The sequence below is a fragment of the Musa acuminata genome, chromosome BXJ2-2 (assembly GCF_036884655.1).
Source record: "Musa acuminata AAA Group cultivar baxijiao chromosome BXJ2-2, Cavendish_Baxijiao_AAA, whole genome shotgun sequence".
NCBI classification, from domain to species: Eukaryota; Viridiplantae; Streptophyta; class Magnoliopsida; order Zingiberales; family Musaceae; genus Musa; species Musa acuminata.
In genome coordinates, this window is record NC_088339.1 from 28,586,913 (window position 1) to 28,605,402 (window position 18,490).

Here is an 18,490-nt window from a genome sequence, read left to right on the forward strand (position 1 = left end):
AGTTTCTATCCTAATTGAAGACTTGAAAGGGAAGAAAGATGGGTCAGATATCACAAAAGACATCCATCTGTTTGATATCTCTAGTCACGGAACTAAATGGAGCCAATCTTTGACTGATACATTGGCCTGAAATCAGATATATATATATATATATATATAAAGAAAATGAGAATCTCAGATTTATGCTGCTAAATTGTATCGGAAGTTCTCAATCATTGATCATGATCGATAAACAATCCATTGACTGTGATCATTGTCGCTACCGTCGATCACCGGCAGATGGACAATCAGAACCTCAAATAAATAATGTGAAGTGATCATGATTGTTGGCAGCTGAAGTCATGAAATAAAGGCCCATACAAAGTCACTGCGGAAGATGGTCGCTCATGCATCACCATCTCACCCACCCATCAGTAGAAGAAAACCCGAAAGAGAAAACAAATTACAAGGACACAAATGCAGCCAAGCGAGTCAGTAACCAAATTCGTGTTAGGCTCCATTCAGTGGAGTAAATTCAAAGATTATTACATGAAGCTCTATTCCTTGCAATAATCTTTAAATTATAATGCGGACAGCAAGGACTCGAACGTAAATCCAAATGCATGAGTAAAGGACCACGGTCCATGTGATATGAGTAATTAGTTCGATTTATATCGACTCAATTATTAGATAGCAACTGGCTGACGTTTCTTTGATGAAACTGTAAAATACGAAAGAAGGGTTCAAGTCTTAATTGTAAAACCAAAAGAATCTAAATAACCTTTGGTCACTATAAATTGATTCCTGGATTCGGGTTTAGATAGGTGGATATGATCTGATCGGATCACACTTATGCACCGCAATTCTTAATTCGAAGTGGGCAAGAACTATCCGTCACAGATCATCCCAAAGTGAGCATATCAGAGGCGTCCGTCCGAACCCGCGGCGCGGCCGGGACCGAGTCGCTCGCGTCGGGCAAGCCTCGCGGTGCGGATCCCCCGCACAATGCGGACATCATCCACCGTCCCCCCTCGAGCCAACCGCTCTCCTTGTCGTCCGTCCATCTATCTGGAGGCTCTCCTTCTCGTCCCGGCCCCCCTCACATGAAGTGTCAACACTCCCGGAGAGGAAAAAGAACGCATTTTTACCTCCACTTCGTCTTCGCCGTCGCCTTCGATCTGGTTTTGGTGAAGGAACATAAATGGCGAAGGAATCATCGTCGGTCCCGAGCACGCCACTTCTGAAGGCCGAGCTCGACATCGTGATCCCGACGATACGGAACCTTGATTTCTTGGAGATGTAGCGGCCCTTCTTCCAGCCGTACCATCTCGTCATCGTGCAGGACGGGGACCCGAGCAAGCCGATCAAAGTGCCGGAAGGGTTCGACTACGAGCTCTACAACCGCAACGACATCAACCGCATCCTGGGGCCCAAGGCCTCCTGCATCTCCTTCAAGGACTCCACCTGCCGCTGCTTCGGCTACATGATCTCCAAGAAGAAGTACATCTACACCATTGACGACGACTGCTTCGTAACCGATGCTTGCTCCTCGTTTCTACTTTACTACATCTGTCTATTCTTCTGGGGTTTTGGACATAGTAGTAGAAGATTTGCTATTGCTGAATACGAGGATTTAGAGCGGAAAGATCTGATTTTTCTAACATTCATACGATTTCCTCGAGGTATTCTTGATTTGGATCAAAAGAACTACTTCTTTTCCTCAATGTAGGATGTGACTCAATTGTTTTGCAATTACGTACGACTTATTTGATTCCAACAAAAAGATTGAATCACATCTTTTCCTTTCGCCTCCATGGAAGATGGTTCACTGTTCCGCTTCTATGGGATTTATTTTAGACTTATGTTGAGGTGTTTGATTTGGTGATTTTGCTTGTTTTGATTAGATTTCCTATATCGAACAGAATATTAACTGTATAGATCATGAGTTAGTAATGACTGTTGATAGCAAGGTCTTGAGATCATATCGACCGATCTACTAGCTTGGGGTTTTACAGATCTGAAGAGCAAATCAACTTACAGGCTGTTGTACATTCAGTGACTTTCCCATTGATTCCATAATCTCATCACTAATTCTTAACACAATATACTAGTCAAATCATCATGAATTGATTATCCACCAGTTGTAGCTGCAATTTTGTCAGCTCAATTTTTTTGAATGTCTAATTATCTGATAAAATGGCAATCCAAAAGATCAACTTCAGAATCTTCCAGCAGAAACCCAACTTGATGAGTCAACTATGTCTTCCATGGTTTATGATCCAAGGATGGTAATTAAACTAACAATTGGTAGAAACATAATATAGTTAGGTTCCTTTTAGAACATTAATGATTATCTCATGTGATCCTATGTGAATTCTCCGAGGATATATGTTCATCTTTATTTTCCCTTCATAAGTTCTTTCTATTCTAAATCACTGTTCCAAAATTTCTTAAATAGGTTGTTAAAGATCCCTCTGGTAAGGAGATCAATGCGCTTCAACAGCACATAAAGAATCTCCTGACCCTTCCACTCCCTACTTCTTCAACACCTTGTATGATCCCTATCGTGAAGGTACAGACTTTGTTCATGGATATCCTTTCAGCCTCCGCGAAGGGGCTCCAACAGCTGTCTCTCATGGCCTTTGGCTCAACATACCCGACTATGATGCTCCCACCCAGCTTGTCAAGCCGCGTGAAAGGAACACGAGGTACCATGTGCCCCAACGTTTGAGATCTAATCACTCATTGTCTACCATGCATCCTAATGTTGCTAGCTACTCTGCCTCCTCGTCAGGTATGTCGATGCAGTCCTCACAATACCAAAGGGAACACTATTTCCCATGCGCGGAATGAACCTGGCCTTTGATCGTGAGCTGATCGGCCCTGCAATGTACTTTGGACTTATGGGCGATGGTCAACCTATCGGGCATTATCACGATATGTGGGCTGGTTGGTGTACCAAGGTTAGCAATTGTACCTGTTAGTTTTTACCTTGCATACTACCTGTGTGTACTAGTCTTCTAAAGCAAATCAAGATAATGAAATCAGAACTTTGTTCCATGTCTATTTTGTATGTTCTTAATACTGGTGAAAATTTTCACTAGTTAGATACATTTAAGCAACTCTAAGTCCTAATGTTGATGTCCCAATTTAGGTTATCTGTGATCATTTGGGATTGGGAGTTGAGACAGGGTTACCCTACATCTGGCACAGTAAGGCCAGCAACCCTTTTGTGAACCTGAAAAAGGAGAACAATGGCATCTTCTGGCAAGAAGAGCTAATCCCTTTCTTCCAGACCGCCGTCCTTCCGAAGGAGTGCACCACTGTCCAGAAATGCTACATCGAACAGTCAAAGCAGGTGAGGGACAAGCTCAGCAAGACTGACCCCTACTTCACTAAGCTCGCAGATACGATGGTTACATGGATCGAGGCATGGGATGACCTCAACCCGCCAAATGCATCTTCCAAATTGCCCGATGGCCAAGCCAAGGCGAAGTAGAACAGGTTATGTAGACAAATCCACCATTTGCTTTCTCACTAGTTAGATGGATCAATGCTCATTATGTGTTACTCAATTAGATTCTTTATCCACTCTTATTTATATAATTGGCGTATTTTTGCAGTTTGGCGACTCTAATCTATCGTTCAAAACTTTCAATTTGACAATAAGATGCTAATCTTTTCCAAACTCTGTTATGCTTCTATCTGTGGCCAAGGACAGTATTAACTCTAGGTATTTGGTGGTGGTGAGGAAGGTGCCATCATGGAAGGAAGCAAGAGGAATCGATATCATAGTATCATCTTTGAATAGAATTGAACTGCATCAACCATCAAATGGAGAATGCATCGAAGAGTAAATGGCAAGAAGCCCAATTCAAAGCAGATGGAATTCTTACCTGGTGATCCTGATTGATGTAGGAAACCATTCGATTCAAGATGATATGATTCGTAACTGGTGCGCCGGATTGATGAAGGGAATCAACCAAATCTGCAGCACAAGGCACAAGCAATATCGGATGCCCTCATATGAGTTGCGATTTCCACAAGCGATTGCAGGGCAACGATAATCTAAAGAATGAACAGAAACGAATCGAAGTGGGGGAGAGGGCATGAAGCCATGGCACAGAGAGAGATCGAACCCTAGAGGCGGCTGGAGGCGATCTCCAGGGCAACCCGCTCCCCGCCGCGATAGACACCATCCTCGATCGACGGATCGAAGGAGATACGCAACAAGGGCGAATGGAATCGAGGGGTTGCACGCCGATCGATGGTTTGGGAGGGAAATAGCGGAATTGGGATTCCGGTTATAAATATTGTAGCAAATTTTGCATATATATATATATATATATATATATATGCATTTTCAAACTGCAATAAATTTAATTAAAAATATATATATATAAAGGCACAACATTGAGAGAAACTTCGCGTACTACTTTATTTAATATCCATTATTTCACCATTAACAGAATAATATTAAGCTTCATTTATTAGTAATATGAGGTGGCGTGCACCCTATGCATGTCTAGACTTCGTCGACACGAGTCTAGTAACGAACTAAGTTACCCACTCCAACTTCTTTATCAACAATTTATTTTCTACATAATTCTTAAGTTTCTATAAGAAGGAATCCCTCTCTAAGTATATCAAAAGTTTTGAGTTTTGAGTTTAGGATTTAAATACTCTGAAGCTTCATTGGTTTCTTAGAATCCGAATCAGACAAACATCAACCTAAATATGAGAGAAGCTTTGACTTTGCCATCAGCATTGTATGAAATATTCAATATCGCAATTGGAGTCATCCAACAAATTTAGGTCAGACGTCTTAGTCAATCATTAATATTCCGTTTGAGCTTCAAGTGGGGTTCACTATCATATCTTAATCCCATAAACGACATCAAACAAAAAAAGAATAAAATCTCGTTAACGATCAAAATATGCACTAACGCTAACTAACCATATATCTCTATCTATACACTGATCATATACAAAATGCTTGTTAACTAATTATAGATGTTATTAGTGTAATTACGTAGTTGTGGACTTCAACCATAAATTGGGAACTATCAGCATGTTAAATTGAGATAATAATAAAAATGATGTTGTTTATAGGTATCACAAAATGAAAAATGTATAACTTCAAAAGAAAGAAAAATGGTTCTAAGAGCTTCTTAATTCTCTATCGTCAACCAAGATATATGTTTAGAACCGTTTGAAAAAAATATTATTGATATGTTAGTCAATCTGAGATGGTCCGATCCTATACGGGCAGGATTATCTTAAATGACTCTGAAGTGATTTCGAGATAGATCCAAAGTGGAGGCATCGATCTCTCAAAGTGAAAGTATTATACTTTTGATGTAGAAGTATTGTACTTTCAAGGTGCCTAAGAGATGTGTCCAAGGTGATAAAAGCGTCAAGCTCTCGAGATGAAGTATTACGCTCCTAAGTTAGAAGTATTGTGCTCCTAAGGTGTCACTTGCACGAAGACCAAGATCGAAAAGGTTTATCAACTCGGTCATTCTTACGCTCGAATTAGTAATCATAGATCCTTAAATGTGAGCTTAAGTAATTCAAAAAAAGAGAAAGTTATCATTTAGGAACATCGAATTATTAACTTGAGCATCAGAGGGACCGAGTCAAGAAACCTCCCTCGACCTTGGTCTTCGTGTAGGTGATATCTCAGAAAGCATAATACTTCACAATACTTTCATCTCAAAAGCTCAACAACTCCATCTCAAAGATACCTAAGGAGCATAATACTTTCGGTATAATATTTTCACCTTAGGAACATGAGACCTTTTACCTTTGATTTATCCTGAGTCGTCTCAGAATTGCTTTAGATAATCTTATATATATAAGTTTGGATCAAAACATTGTCCTATGATAAAAACGAACCACCAACGTACAGCAGAAATGATAGATATGATGTGTGTCGGTAAACCGAGTCATACATCCTTTTCGATACCCTCGAAGAGAAAAGGTCATGGCTAAATATGTATTTCCACTAAATAAACAAGTCAACAAATCTCTCTCTCTCTCTCTCGCTAAGCAGAAACCGTGTCATATTTTTTTGGTGACAACCTGCATGCATGCGTTTGGATCATACTAAGTTTCCGAATTTTGCTCGTCTCTCGTGTCATACGTTTGAGCCCCAATAATGCAATGTTCCGATTTAAAATCCCAATCATGTGTACGTTTTGATTAATATTTAGGTCATTATTTACCCTCGAAATATTATTTTTTGAGTACACCCTTTGGGTGATGACCAATATAATATCATGTTAATAACCCTCAGTGGTATGTGGGTCACGCTGGATAAAAATAAATACAATAGACGATGATAATAACTCAAATATATATAGTCTGATTATTTTCAGTCCGGTTTATATCAGATGATATTCGAGCTAATGTCATTAAGATTAATTCATAAATGTCAGATCAGAAAACGAGATATAAAGTTGCTTATATGGATCCTAATTTTCACCATCAGGGAGGGTTAAAAATGATTGCTGCTACAAATTATGATTTCAGAGTCAATTTCATTTTTGTCATTACCTTCACAAAGATCAATGTTCAAAATGACCGGATTTGGTAAGCAATTCTATAAAAAATTATGTCAATTGCACGTCGACAAGATGCAAATTAGTTTTGAAAATTTGATAGAATAATCCGGGATTCGAGGTTTGGAGAGTCATACTTAGGTTATATGAGGCTTCGATAACCACTGAGAGAAAGCGAGAGAATATTTACATGAAATTATATTCTGATATGAAGAATCAATCGTGCTAATCATATGTAGTAATCGACTAACATGTCATACTAATGAAGCGTCCACGTAGGTGTGAAATTAGTAGTAATCGGACGTTGGAATTTCCACATGTCGGATTCCCTTATCACTCATAAATATTTATTGATCTTTTTTACTAACTTAATCTTTTAAATTTATTGACTGTTCAATTTTGATCGCAAGTGATGCATTCTATCTTTCATCTTCTTTCCTAATGTTTAATTAGAAATTACTTATCATTTAGTTTCATTCACACAAAAGCTTATAAATGTATGGAGTCCTTTTCCTATCACTTCGAGGCTTTGAGATTAATGATCACCAAACGAAATTTTATATCTGGGGCCAACGAATCTAACATGGGGGCGATGCTTAGATTGATGTGTCGGCCAATAATTTGCACTTCGGATAAGATTAAATAGCGGTGTAACACCGGTTTCGACAATATATTATAGATTTCAATATTATCCAGCCCAATAGTGGGCTAATTACATATTTATTACCTCAAGTAGTTAGTTAGTTTAGTATCCCAATTCTTATTTTTAAAAAGGTTATATTGATATTTTTATAGTTACAAAAGTAAAATATTTAATCTTATTTCTCTTTACGGTATTGACTCTAAGATAATTGTCATGTGTAATAATAGCACTAAAAAGAGAGATAAAAAAAATATTTTTGTTTGAATCTACTATGGAATATCATGATCAGCAAAGAGCCATCAGCCTTACACGTGTCATCGACATCATCATCGAGTTGGCCATCCGAGAGAATGACAAAGTCTGAGGAGGAGAAGATAACGAGCCAGGAGAAATGGGAGGATACAAGGATAACCGTCGATGCTATTGTTGGATAGGTAGAGAATAACAAAGTTGAAAGGGAGGATAGGAAAGCAAAAAAAAATAAGACACGATACAGGAGATTAGGGTTGGATATGTCATTTAGGAGGATAGCAAAATTTTGATAGTAATTATCTTTCTATGAAATTAATATTTTTTGGATGATGAGGATAGTAAAATTATTATTTTTTAAAATTTTTTATATTATTTTTATATATGATAGTATGTGCATTATCTTCGGTCGATAAAATCGTATTAAGAAATGAAATTAAATATTTTACTTTAATATATTAATATATTTTTTTAAATATAAAGGACCAATGTACTAAAACTAACTTAACTATATGGATAATCTATAATTAACACCAACAGCACTGCAACAAGTTGCGGTTTTCAATATTATCCGAAACAGCAACACTTAATATCAATGCACTGCCGAAGCTTACCACATGCATGCATGCACGTACGCATGCATGGTTCCAAGACGCGTCCGGCCCCCTTGGGCTCTCAGCACATCGGCTTCCTTTCCATGCCTACTGCTTCATGTATTGGCTATTACCCTAAACTAATTGATCATCTCATGTACAACCCCTTAATAATCTCATACAAGTACTTGACACACTCGCTTCAGTGTGGAAACATCCCTTCATTGGATATGCAGTCAAAGACAGCAGCACCTAAGTTTGTGGCTTCCGGACTATGTTTGAATGTGATTTTATTCTTACTATAAACCCAATAATTCTCCTTTCGAGGGATGAATTATTGTCCTTGGGTCTTCCATCAGGTATCCAATGATATCATTATACTGTTCCCACCCAGAAAAGGCATTCTTTTTCCTGTGGGAAAATAAGGACTAACGTGATAGGTAGGAGATGCCACACTGTAGTTCCATACTGTTCTAAGACCAGTAGCAGTACATATCATATTGATGTATGAAATGTACCAATTCCAGTCAGTAAAATCTGTACCATATGTTAAAAGTTAGAACACTGATCTCAATTTTCACCTTGTGATGCAGTACGATTATGTTACACGTCCTTTACTTACTGTCTTGCAAAGTTAAGGCAAGTCCACTTAGAATCCAACTTACAAATGCAATGTATGGGTCCAGCAGTATTTGTCATACACATATGCGACGGCAGCGGAAGAAATCACCGTAAGCTATGTGGGCAAAGAAAGTGACACTCGATGTCTGAGCCATATCACATAGTTGAAAGAAAAATCACTGCTTTTTTGGTGTCCATCTTCAAAAATAAGAGAAGGAAAGAGATATTGGCGTTATTCATTTCTTAATTCTTAGTATCTCAAACATATAAAATTGAAAACGGATAGAGACAGGAAAAACCTATATTTTCTAGATAAGACATGACATGACGATCATTAAAAGTCAATTGACTCGAAGTTATTAAACTAAGACGTTTTCCAACTACCAAAACAATCGATTGAAAAGACAGAGAACGGTCTATACAATCCAAAAACAACAAGTTATGCAAGGTTTAACAACAATGTAGAAAATTCAATTTGATTGAGTTATTTTTTTATACAAATAATGCCTAAAATATGGTTATGGAAATCATGTGTAATTAATAATCAATGGCTTCCACCGGCCGCCGTCACAAGAAAAGGATCGGACGGCGGAGAAGAAATCAGAGTTAAGAGTAAGTGGGAAAGTTGGTTTATTGCAAAAGCCTGGCTTCGATCCGTACGATGATACGCGTGTGGTCGCTCTGTGTCGCTGCACACACCACCACTCTTAACGGCAGCCATCCAACCAATCACAGCTCGACAGCGTGGTCTCCACGATACTGCTCTGGTTTTCTATAAAACCGCCTTCCTCTCTCCCCAACGCAACTGCCTCCTCTCTCATCCCTCTCCCCTCCTCCTCCTCCTCCTCTTCTTCTCCTTCCCCATCGGCTCCTTCTTTGTATGCTGTTTTGCTTCTGAGATCGTCGTCGGTGGGCCACCGGTCGTGGAGACGCGATGGGGCGAGGGAGGGTGCAGCTGAAGCGGATCGAGAACAAGATCAACCGGCAGGTGACCTTCTCGAAGCGCCGATCGGGGCTGCTCAAGAAGGCCCACGAGATCTCCGTCCTCTGCGACGCCGAGGTTGCCCTCATCGTCTTCTCCACCAAGGGCAAGCTCTATGAGTACTCCACCGACTCCAGGTGCGCCCGCTCTTTCTACCTCCCTATCCTACTTCATCCTCGATTGCCTACCTTTTCAGCTTCGTTTCCCTAGGTCTGAATCTTTTGACATGAACCCTAATTCTCATCTCTTCTGTGACTGCTCATGTACGCGAAAATTGGAATGAACTGTGGTGGATAAATGGGCCCTGATCTGTTTTCTGCTTGTGTATTGTTGAGGAAATCCAGGGACCTATTCTAGCACTGCTGTTCTTCGTGATAATTCTTTGTTTTGCTTTTTCGTTTCTCCTCTGTAAATTTTTCGAGAAAAAGAGGATTGATTTTTTTTTTCTTCTTTCTTGTATAATCCGCTTTGTTGTTTTTGTTTTGTATTCTTCTTCCTTGTTTTAGAGGGTAAAGATCCGACTTTTCCGATTTTGGGGTGAATACATTAATCTGCAACTCGAATACATTTATATGTTTGCTTGAAATAGCTGTTGTTTGCCGGGTCGTGTTTAAAGTAGGCAGCCATGGCTCACTGAAGTTTGATACCACGAGAAGTAAGGGTTCTTATTAACCATTACTACATCGGGTTTCCGAAGATTCCAACGGTTGCTTGGAGTGTTTCTAGGGTTTCGTTTCTTTGGTTTCCCTTATGTCCTTTCTGGTTGAGTTGTGATCCGTTCTCAGGCCGGTCAACTGTGAAGTGTTGATATTGTTTCAAGTGTAATTCTTTTGGTGTTAGGACTTGGACTTGTGCGCTCTTCTCAGCGCGTTGAGTTTGGTTCGTCTTCTCCGGTATGCCATCTTGGAAGCAAATCTAGGGTTTTCATCTTTTGGGCAACTATTGTTATACTCAAATTTAGAAACATGTTCTTATGCATAAGCTCCTCATGTCAATCCTCCATGTTTGACTAACTCTTTTTTAGCTTCTTCTTCTCAATGTTTTCACAAGTCGACTATCTACTGAGATTATGTGACCTCTCTTTTGATGAATAAGCGTCCGATCCTTTCTTGTTATCCACCATGGCCTCAGCATTAAACTTCAGTTATTAGCTTTATTTTTAGGGTCCTATCTGATGCTATAAGATTTGCTTTTGATGCCAGCCACCTCATCTTTCAACTGATGATCCTCGTCTCAGTTACATGTTTAATAAATTATATTCATGACTGCTTTCTCTACCTTGTGGAAGTAGATATAGGCTTTCCTTTTTCAAATTTGAGTGTATCTTTCCCGATATGAATATGAGGCTCCAATAAATATGTGAAATAGTGCATATAAAAAATTGGAGCTTCTCATGAGAAAGCTTCTAAGATTTCATCAGCAGGTATTCTCTCTCTACAATATCCTAATAGGCCAAATCTGCAGAATTTGTTTTGTGGCCGGCCTATTTTGCTTGTTGATGTGGGAGGATACAAGGAGTTCTGATATATTATATAAAAGGATTGTGCTGCAAACTAATTATCATTCTTTCTTCAAGTTCTGATATTTTGTCTCATTGATTTTATGGTGTGTTGATATCTGGTGTACTCATTCAACTTGAATTAGAGTCGTTATCAACTTGAATTACTAATCAAAATTAAAATTTGATGTCTCTTAATAAATTTGAAATTTTATATGTGGTTGGAGGCAATTTCTGGTGCAAATTATCTTCGAGGTTAGTGCAGTACAAGAGATACATAGAAAATGCTGTAGAGGTTCATTGTCCAATTAATTTCTAGGTTATGTTGCAACCGCAATGAGAATGAAGTTTCCCACTGATTTCATTGATAAGCATGTAGAGATAACTCTCTAAACATTTATTATCATAATGGCCCAGGACTTTTCCTATTTGTAATCGAGACAAAATATTGTATCTAGCACATCCTTATCATGTTCGTGTGTCAATTGTTCTCTACAGCATGGAAAAGATTCTTGAACGTTACGAGTATTACTCCTACGCAGAAAAGGCTCTTATGTCATCCGATCAAGATTATCAGGTTAGTGAACTCATCTGCCCATCCATGTAGTAATCTTGTACGCCTCTACACCTTACATCAAGTTCTCAGTTTTCAGACATTCTTTTATGAGTTTATACAAGATATTGTTTTCTTCGACCTAATTGTACGTGTATCATTGATTGCTTTATCATATACCGTATTAGTTTCAGTTTTATGACTTCAAAATTTGCCTCTTACTGAACACCCAGCTATCGTAAAGACATGAGTAGTCCATTTTATTATTTCTGTTGCTCTGGATTTTTTCTTGTGGCATGATTTTAACTGTTCCACCTGCAAGAGTACATGAGCTCGGTGGAATACGTGGGTAGATATGGAATGAAATGGTAGATAGAGTGTTATCTTATAGGAACAGTTTTTTTCATTCACGCTCTAATCCGAATTATAGCATACATCGAACACATTGATAACAACTTATTTCATGAACGAGAGAATCTTCTCAAATGATTATCGGCATGAGCTGCAAAGAAGATCAAGCGTAGTTATCGATAAGCAGCAAACTGCATGTTGATCAATTGATCAATAGATGATAACATGTTATGGTGTCAATGACTTGGTTTATGAACAAAAATGGCTCTGACCATTGTGTTCTATGAGAGAACTCGTTGAGTATTTCTACTTGATATAACGAGGAAATGAGGAATAAAGAGCCATCTTTCCTTGTATAGTGTTGGTTGAGGTCATGACTTCTACCATGATAAAAAAATTGCTTAGCAAGTAGAGAGCATTGCTGGAAGTTCTTTAGCATCTGAGAGATGCATCATGACTTTTAACATATGACACAAAATTGAAGTATGGAAGTACTATATCATGGATGATTAGCCACATATAGTGTTATTTAGGTTTTCCTAATAGCGACTGTCTTCGATTAAGCTATTGGATTTAATCACTCCATAGGTCTATATAACTTAGATTTTTGCGACACAATTGGCATGCTTGGTTGTGTTATGAAAGAAATGAATTAATCAGAAAAAGGTAGTTTAACTAGGAGAGATTATGACCATGTTTATCTCGATCAAGGGTACTTAATGCTCAAGTTGGGCTTTATTACTATTTTTTTACCACAAGAAAATGATCGAGCTTAGTTTAATACATAATTGATCGAACCCACCTTGAGCCTTATTTTTAACAACTGATCTCGAGTCTCCATCGGCTGACTTGTCAAGTTCAGATTATTATTCAATTTTCATGATTTATATGAGACTCGTTAGAAGCTTGTTTCAACTAAATTCAATATTTTAACCTTGATGCTTTGAATTGCATGTAATTTATGTGCAGAGAAATACATGTTTATTTGTCTAAACGTGAATGATACCTGTTGATTATTTGTATAAGGGCCACGAAAAACTTGGTGCAATTAACAACCCATAAACACACTGATGGTTCGTCAGATGGGAAATAGACTCATAAGACTGGAAAGGATTATCAAAATAAATCCAGTTCACCAAAGAACTTCCCAATCTACATGAAAGATGAACTGTTACGTTGGTCAAGTATAAATTAAATAAGAAAATCGTTTCTCCTTTTATGACATGCTATCGGTAATAAGAAGGGGTCCTACTAGTTCTAGAGGTCGGACATTAAGGACTAGGAAAAGGTTCATGTTGATCTAACATTTAGCATTCATCAAGTTAATTTCTACTGCATTTAGTTCGGGATATAGTGTGTTCTGCACATCTTACACGAGAAAGATGCAGGACATCGTCCATCACAGTAGTTTCACGTCATGGACAATGTCTAGCAGTAACTCCATTGTTTTTGGTGGACGCATTTCTACAACTTCTTAGGAGAGCAGTGTCATTCCAAGACTTGAAGGTGCAAAAGATGGACTGCTTGTGTTAATTCACTCGCCTGAAGGAATCTATTTCCCACCGAAGCTATCTCAGGTGTCTGTAAAATGTCCATCCTTTACTAAATTAAGGTAGCAAAATGAATGTAGAAGCAGAGATCTAGATGCATCGTATTGGGAGTTCACATCGAGTAAGATTACCGGCAAAGAATGCCATCTCAATGGCACTGATCGGGTAGAAGTCACAAAAGGATATAGACAGCTCACAGTTGGATAAATATTTGTATATAGTATCCTTAATTTGTACGTTTGAAAGATCTTCCCATAAAGTGGTGTCATATGTCGAGTAAGAAAAGCAGATGGAGGGTTCATGTACTGGTCTTTTTTTTTTTATATTTCTAGTTCATAGTGTAAACATGACAAAAAGGGTAGAGATTAATGGGAACAGTGTCAATAGTGAAACTTGACATTTTTTAATTGACTGATAGAAAACTATTGTTTGAAGATGTTAGCTAACCTAATCGGTAAAGATCATAATTATTTATTACTATGTCTTGAATCTCGTCTTCGTCACACATTCTTTACGTAAAATAAATTATCTTGATTTATATTTTCCTTCTCAGGGTCTTTTTTTTTAAATAAATATTATCGGGATCTAGTTCCACGCATCATCATAGGGGGCTTGTGAGATACGAATTTCCAAGATGCATTCGACTAGCGCAGGATGGAAGCTGTAGCTAAGCTTTCCCGAGTCCCAGGATCTTGCAACAAAAAGGAGCAAACACACGACATTCTGGTTGACCTATGATTGTCCCAAGAATGCATGTCTCCATATTTAGTAATTTAAATTTTAACCCAAAATTTATTTTCATGATTAGGGATAGAAAGGATACGCTTTGTGTTGATGGTTTGCTTAACCAATTTGAGGTCCTTGATAGAAAGTATACCCAGGCCTCCCCATTGTAGGCCCAAATTAAGGATCGCTTATAAAATATAGGATTCCAATTTCAGTTAATATTCAGGCGACAAATTTACAATGAAGGCTCCTTTTTGTTCTGAGTGTTTGCTGTGACAACAAACATACAATGTTCGTTACATTTAGGCAACAAGATATCACATATTTTACGAGTAAATGATTTTTACTTAACATGTAGATATGTTTTATCTATCATAGGTATCCTTCAATTACTCTTTTAGGACATCTTCAGGAGCATGAATTATACTTAGTTTGCATACCCGTTTGCATCATGGAAAGCTTCTGCTAACAGTTAACCAATGAGGTGTTACCCTATAGTTTGAAGACGAAAATATATTTGTGCTACTAGCTTCAGGTATTATTTTATAGTATAAAGTTCATGCAAATTGAGCCATCAGTTTATGATATCTACTCATGTATGTCTTGATATTGTAGAACATGAGTTTCAACAGATCATAAACAACAAGTCTCGAGGGCAAGCTAACATAGATCACTAATATTTCGTTGGATAATGTTCAGGGCAACTGGTGTCAAGAATATGGAAAACTTAAGGCTAAGGTTGAAGCTTTAAGTAAAAGTCAAAGGTGATCAAATTATGACACTGCTAAGAGTCATATATCAAGTGACGTACCAATGACTAGTTCAAGTTCAAATACTTCGCAGGCATCTAATGGGAGAACAACTTGAGGCCTTGAATCTTAAAGAACTCCAGCAACTGGAGCATCAGCTTGAAATTTCTCTGAAGCATATTAGGTCAAGAAAGGTAATTCTCGTTACATTTGCTAATGTCAAAATGAAGGTGAATCTCTCGGACAACGAAGTCATAAAAGCTGATGGATTTGTCATGGTGCAGAACCAAGTCATGTTTGACTCCATTGCTGAGCTTCAAAAAAAGGTAATCTTCAGAATCTTTAGCATAAATTCCATAATTATCTGTTAGCTATCTGCCCATTGCATTTGACTTATCTAGTGGCCCAAACTGTGCTAGAGAAAGGGAAGCCCGGGACAACTACACATGCACTGCTATTAATACTCCAGGCTTAGAATGGCATGCATGGGGAGAGAGTCACTTAGTTTTCAGTTGCTAAAGCATGAACAAGGATAAAAAAGAAGTAAGATATGATATAGCATGAAGTTATAATTCCCCAACTATTTGTAGTAAGATAGATAGGTTTCTTTTTTTCTTGCCATTAGCTCTATTATGGGCAATTGAAAAAATAAAAACCTGACTACGATACCGAAACATATTTTAAATATGTAATAAGAGATTCAACTAGCCCAGCCATGACATTTGTTTAGAAGCCTGAAGCCGCAAATAAACACTAAAGCTAGGAAATAGTTACAAGTATCACTAGCTTATTTACTAGTCAAGAAGTTATTGTGACAACATAATGCTATGTGGTACTGTGAACTTAAATGGAAAAGCAAGACCAGACCATGACTTTAATTTCATTAATTTTATGTGATTCTCCAAACTGAAATAGAACAATTATCCATAAATTCTAAAAAGGGCCAACCTAGGAAAATATCCATAAAGATATCTCATACTACATGTAAAGTGTAACTTAACAGTAATCTTGGAGGGATGGTTCCTTTATTCCTTTAGAACAGGCAATTGAAGTATCATAATTAGCACGACGCAGCTACCAATTTCTCCTGGGCATGAGTTTGACGTCCTCCGATAGCCCCTGGGACAACATCTCTATGGTTAACAATCTTAAGTTCTGTGATAATTTCTCTGTCAGTCATGGAGGAGGGCTTTTGGAGCTGCTCGACAGCGAGCTTAGCATACTTTCACAGCACCACACAGTTTACTAGAATAGAACGGTCAGAAAAGATTTAGCTATTGCTATCTTTTCTGAAATCAGCATGATATGCAAAGAAAGGCTGTATGGGTTTTTCGTCAACTGTTGAAGCCTACAATAGTCTGAAACATGTAATTCATTTTAAATCAGATAGTTATCTAGTAATTGGTATTAAATTGAATAAGTAGTCGCTGGATGCACATTATTTTACTTTTGAGCTTCGTTAGCTGCCAGGATATTGGCCTGCTGGAGTTGTCATCCCCTATAGTTGTCAGCTTAATTTCTTAAACCTACACATGGTAGCTTATAAATATAGTAAGCATGATGAGACCAGCTGATTCAGAATGATGCCAAGGTTAAAACTCTTTAGCTCTTGCTTTGCAGAACTCGTGTGTGTGGTTTTCCAAAAACCTTGATAAATGATTCATGGTCTAGATGACATTTCACTCGCAGCAAATCGCCATGAATTAGCTCTGTGACTTGGATTTATTTTCATGCACAGGAAAAGGCTCTGCAGGCGGCAAACAAGACTTTGGAGCAGGAGGTAACAAAACTTCCTGCATGTTGCTTCATAGTTAAATGCAGTTCTGCTACTCTGAACTCGGCTTTCTTGCGATCGATCTGAGCCAGCTCATGGAGAAGCAGAAGATCAAGGCTATTACCCAACAAGCACACTGGGAACAAGCCCAGACAAGCTCCTCATCACCACCCCCCTTGATAGCGGAACCCCAACCTACTCTCAACATCGGGTATTTCCAGCTGCATAATCTCGTATTAGTTTGCTGCTTAAACAACGTAGGTTGCTTCTGCCACGCACACCCATCACAATTGCATGCTGTTCATGTACTTTAGTCTCAAGATTCGTTGTTTTTCTTTAAACAAAAAAAAAATATCAGTGAAAACTTGTGGCTCCATCTAGAAATTATTTTTTCTAAGCACCTTGCAACGAATATTTGTCCTTAGTTCGTCCACTTACACTGTAAAGAAGTAATCTTATTTTCTAAAATATATTTCGCTAATCATCATTTGTCTTATATGAATAGAAATATTAATCATGGATGGGTTTGCAAATATTTGTTCCAGTCAACCATCAATTGTTGCCATCTTAATTTAAGATGGCAGCTACTGCTTTCATCTGAAGCAATTACCAGAGTCGAATGTTTTCTTAGAATTTACCTTCCAAGCTCAAACTTCCCATGATGCAGGTGTTACCAAGGGATGGCCCTCGCCGTCAGGGAGGAAGCTTCACGGCTTCCGGTACGGATCAGTAATAGCTTGTTGCCGCCGTGGATGCTCCGCCACTTGAACGGCTAGTGGTAGCATCTTTTCTTCCTCCCATCGACACCCTGGAAATAGTGCTAATATATGATGATGCGAGACTACCATGTTCCAGCTGATGTCTCCAGGTATGTCTTGGTTTGCTTTTGTTTGGGTTCCGTCTCTGTATTTCCAATAAGTAATTGGGACCTTAAGAACCTACATTATGCTTGATCCTAATATGGATGAATCTTATACCACCTCTGCTGCCTTTGTGTGTGTGTGTGTGTGTATCATGTAGAATTGATGATTTATTGTTAAGCAGTGCTAATAGCTAAAGCTTCATATCTGACATAGATAACTATGTTCTCTGAAAGATGATAACAAAGACAATTGTGATGATGAGGATGGTGATGTACTTCCCATGTAACTTCCTGTTCTCCCTGTGAATAGTAGCCAGCCGACTTCTTTGAACAGCAAGCTCATGTGTCCTCAACAAAAAGCATCATCTGTAAGGCAACAGAAGTTGGAAGCTGATGTTTTGATGGAAGAAAGAAACCAACATAAGAAAGGAACTCACCCTGCCACAGACTGGGCATGTTTCACTTCTTTCCATCCACTCATACATACAACTCATGTGGAAATGATGAGTGCATTGCAGCGTAGTCCGAGAATTTTCATCTCTGTACTCTGCAAACCGATGCAACAATATTAGACCGCGGGAGTTCAGTACAAAGATTCTGCAGCCTACACATACTTAGTGCACCAGAGCAAAGGAAATCCTGCAAGAGATTGGAGCTTAGGATGATAGATCAAAGAGATGAATGACATGAGAAGCACATGCTAATCTACCTTCAAGACAAATTGGACAAACTGTTAAAATAAAGAGATAAATGAGTTGTAGAAGAAGAAGTTGAATGTTATTGACATATCCTCCGTC

At 38.3% G+C, this 18,490-nt stretch overlaps 1 protein-coding gene and 1 pseudogene across 1 annotated transcript; both read left to right on the forward strand.

Annotated features, from left to right (window-relative positions):
- Positions 1-782: 782 nt before the first annotated feature.
- Positions 783-4,299, forward strand: LOC103975617 (probable UDP-arabinopyranose mutase 2; annotated as a pseudogene).
- A 5,137-nt stretch (positions 4,300-9,436) lies between these two features.
- Positions 9,437-17,810, forward strand: LOC135605849 (truncated transcription factor CAULIFLOWER A-like). The gene is made up of 8 exons (XM_065096374.1): positions 9,437-9,767; positions 11,627-11,705; positions 15,008-15,072; positions 15,152-15,251; positions 15,342-15,383; positions 16,796-16,837; positions 16,924-17,042; positions 17,499-17,810. The coding sequence occupies exons 1-8, from the start codon at positions 9,583-9,585 to the stop codon at positions 17,605-17,607; spliced, it is 741 nt and encodes a 246-aa protein (XP_064952446.1). The 5' UTR covers positions 9,437-9,582; the 3' UTR covers positions 17,608-17,810.
- The last annotated feature ends 680 nt before the right edge of the window (positions 17,811-18,490 follow it).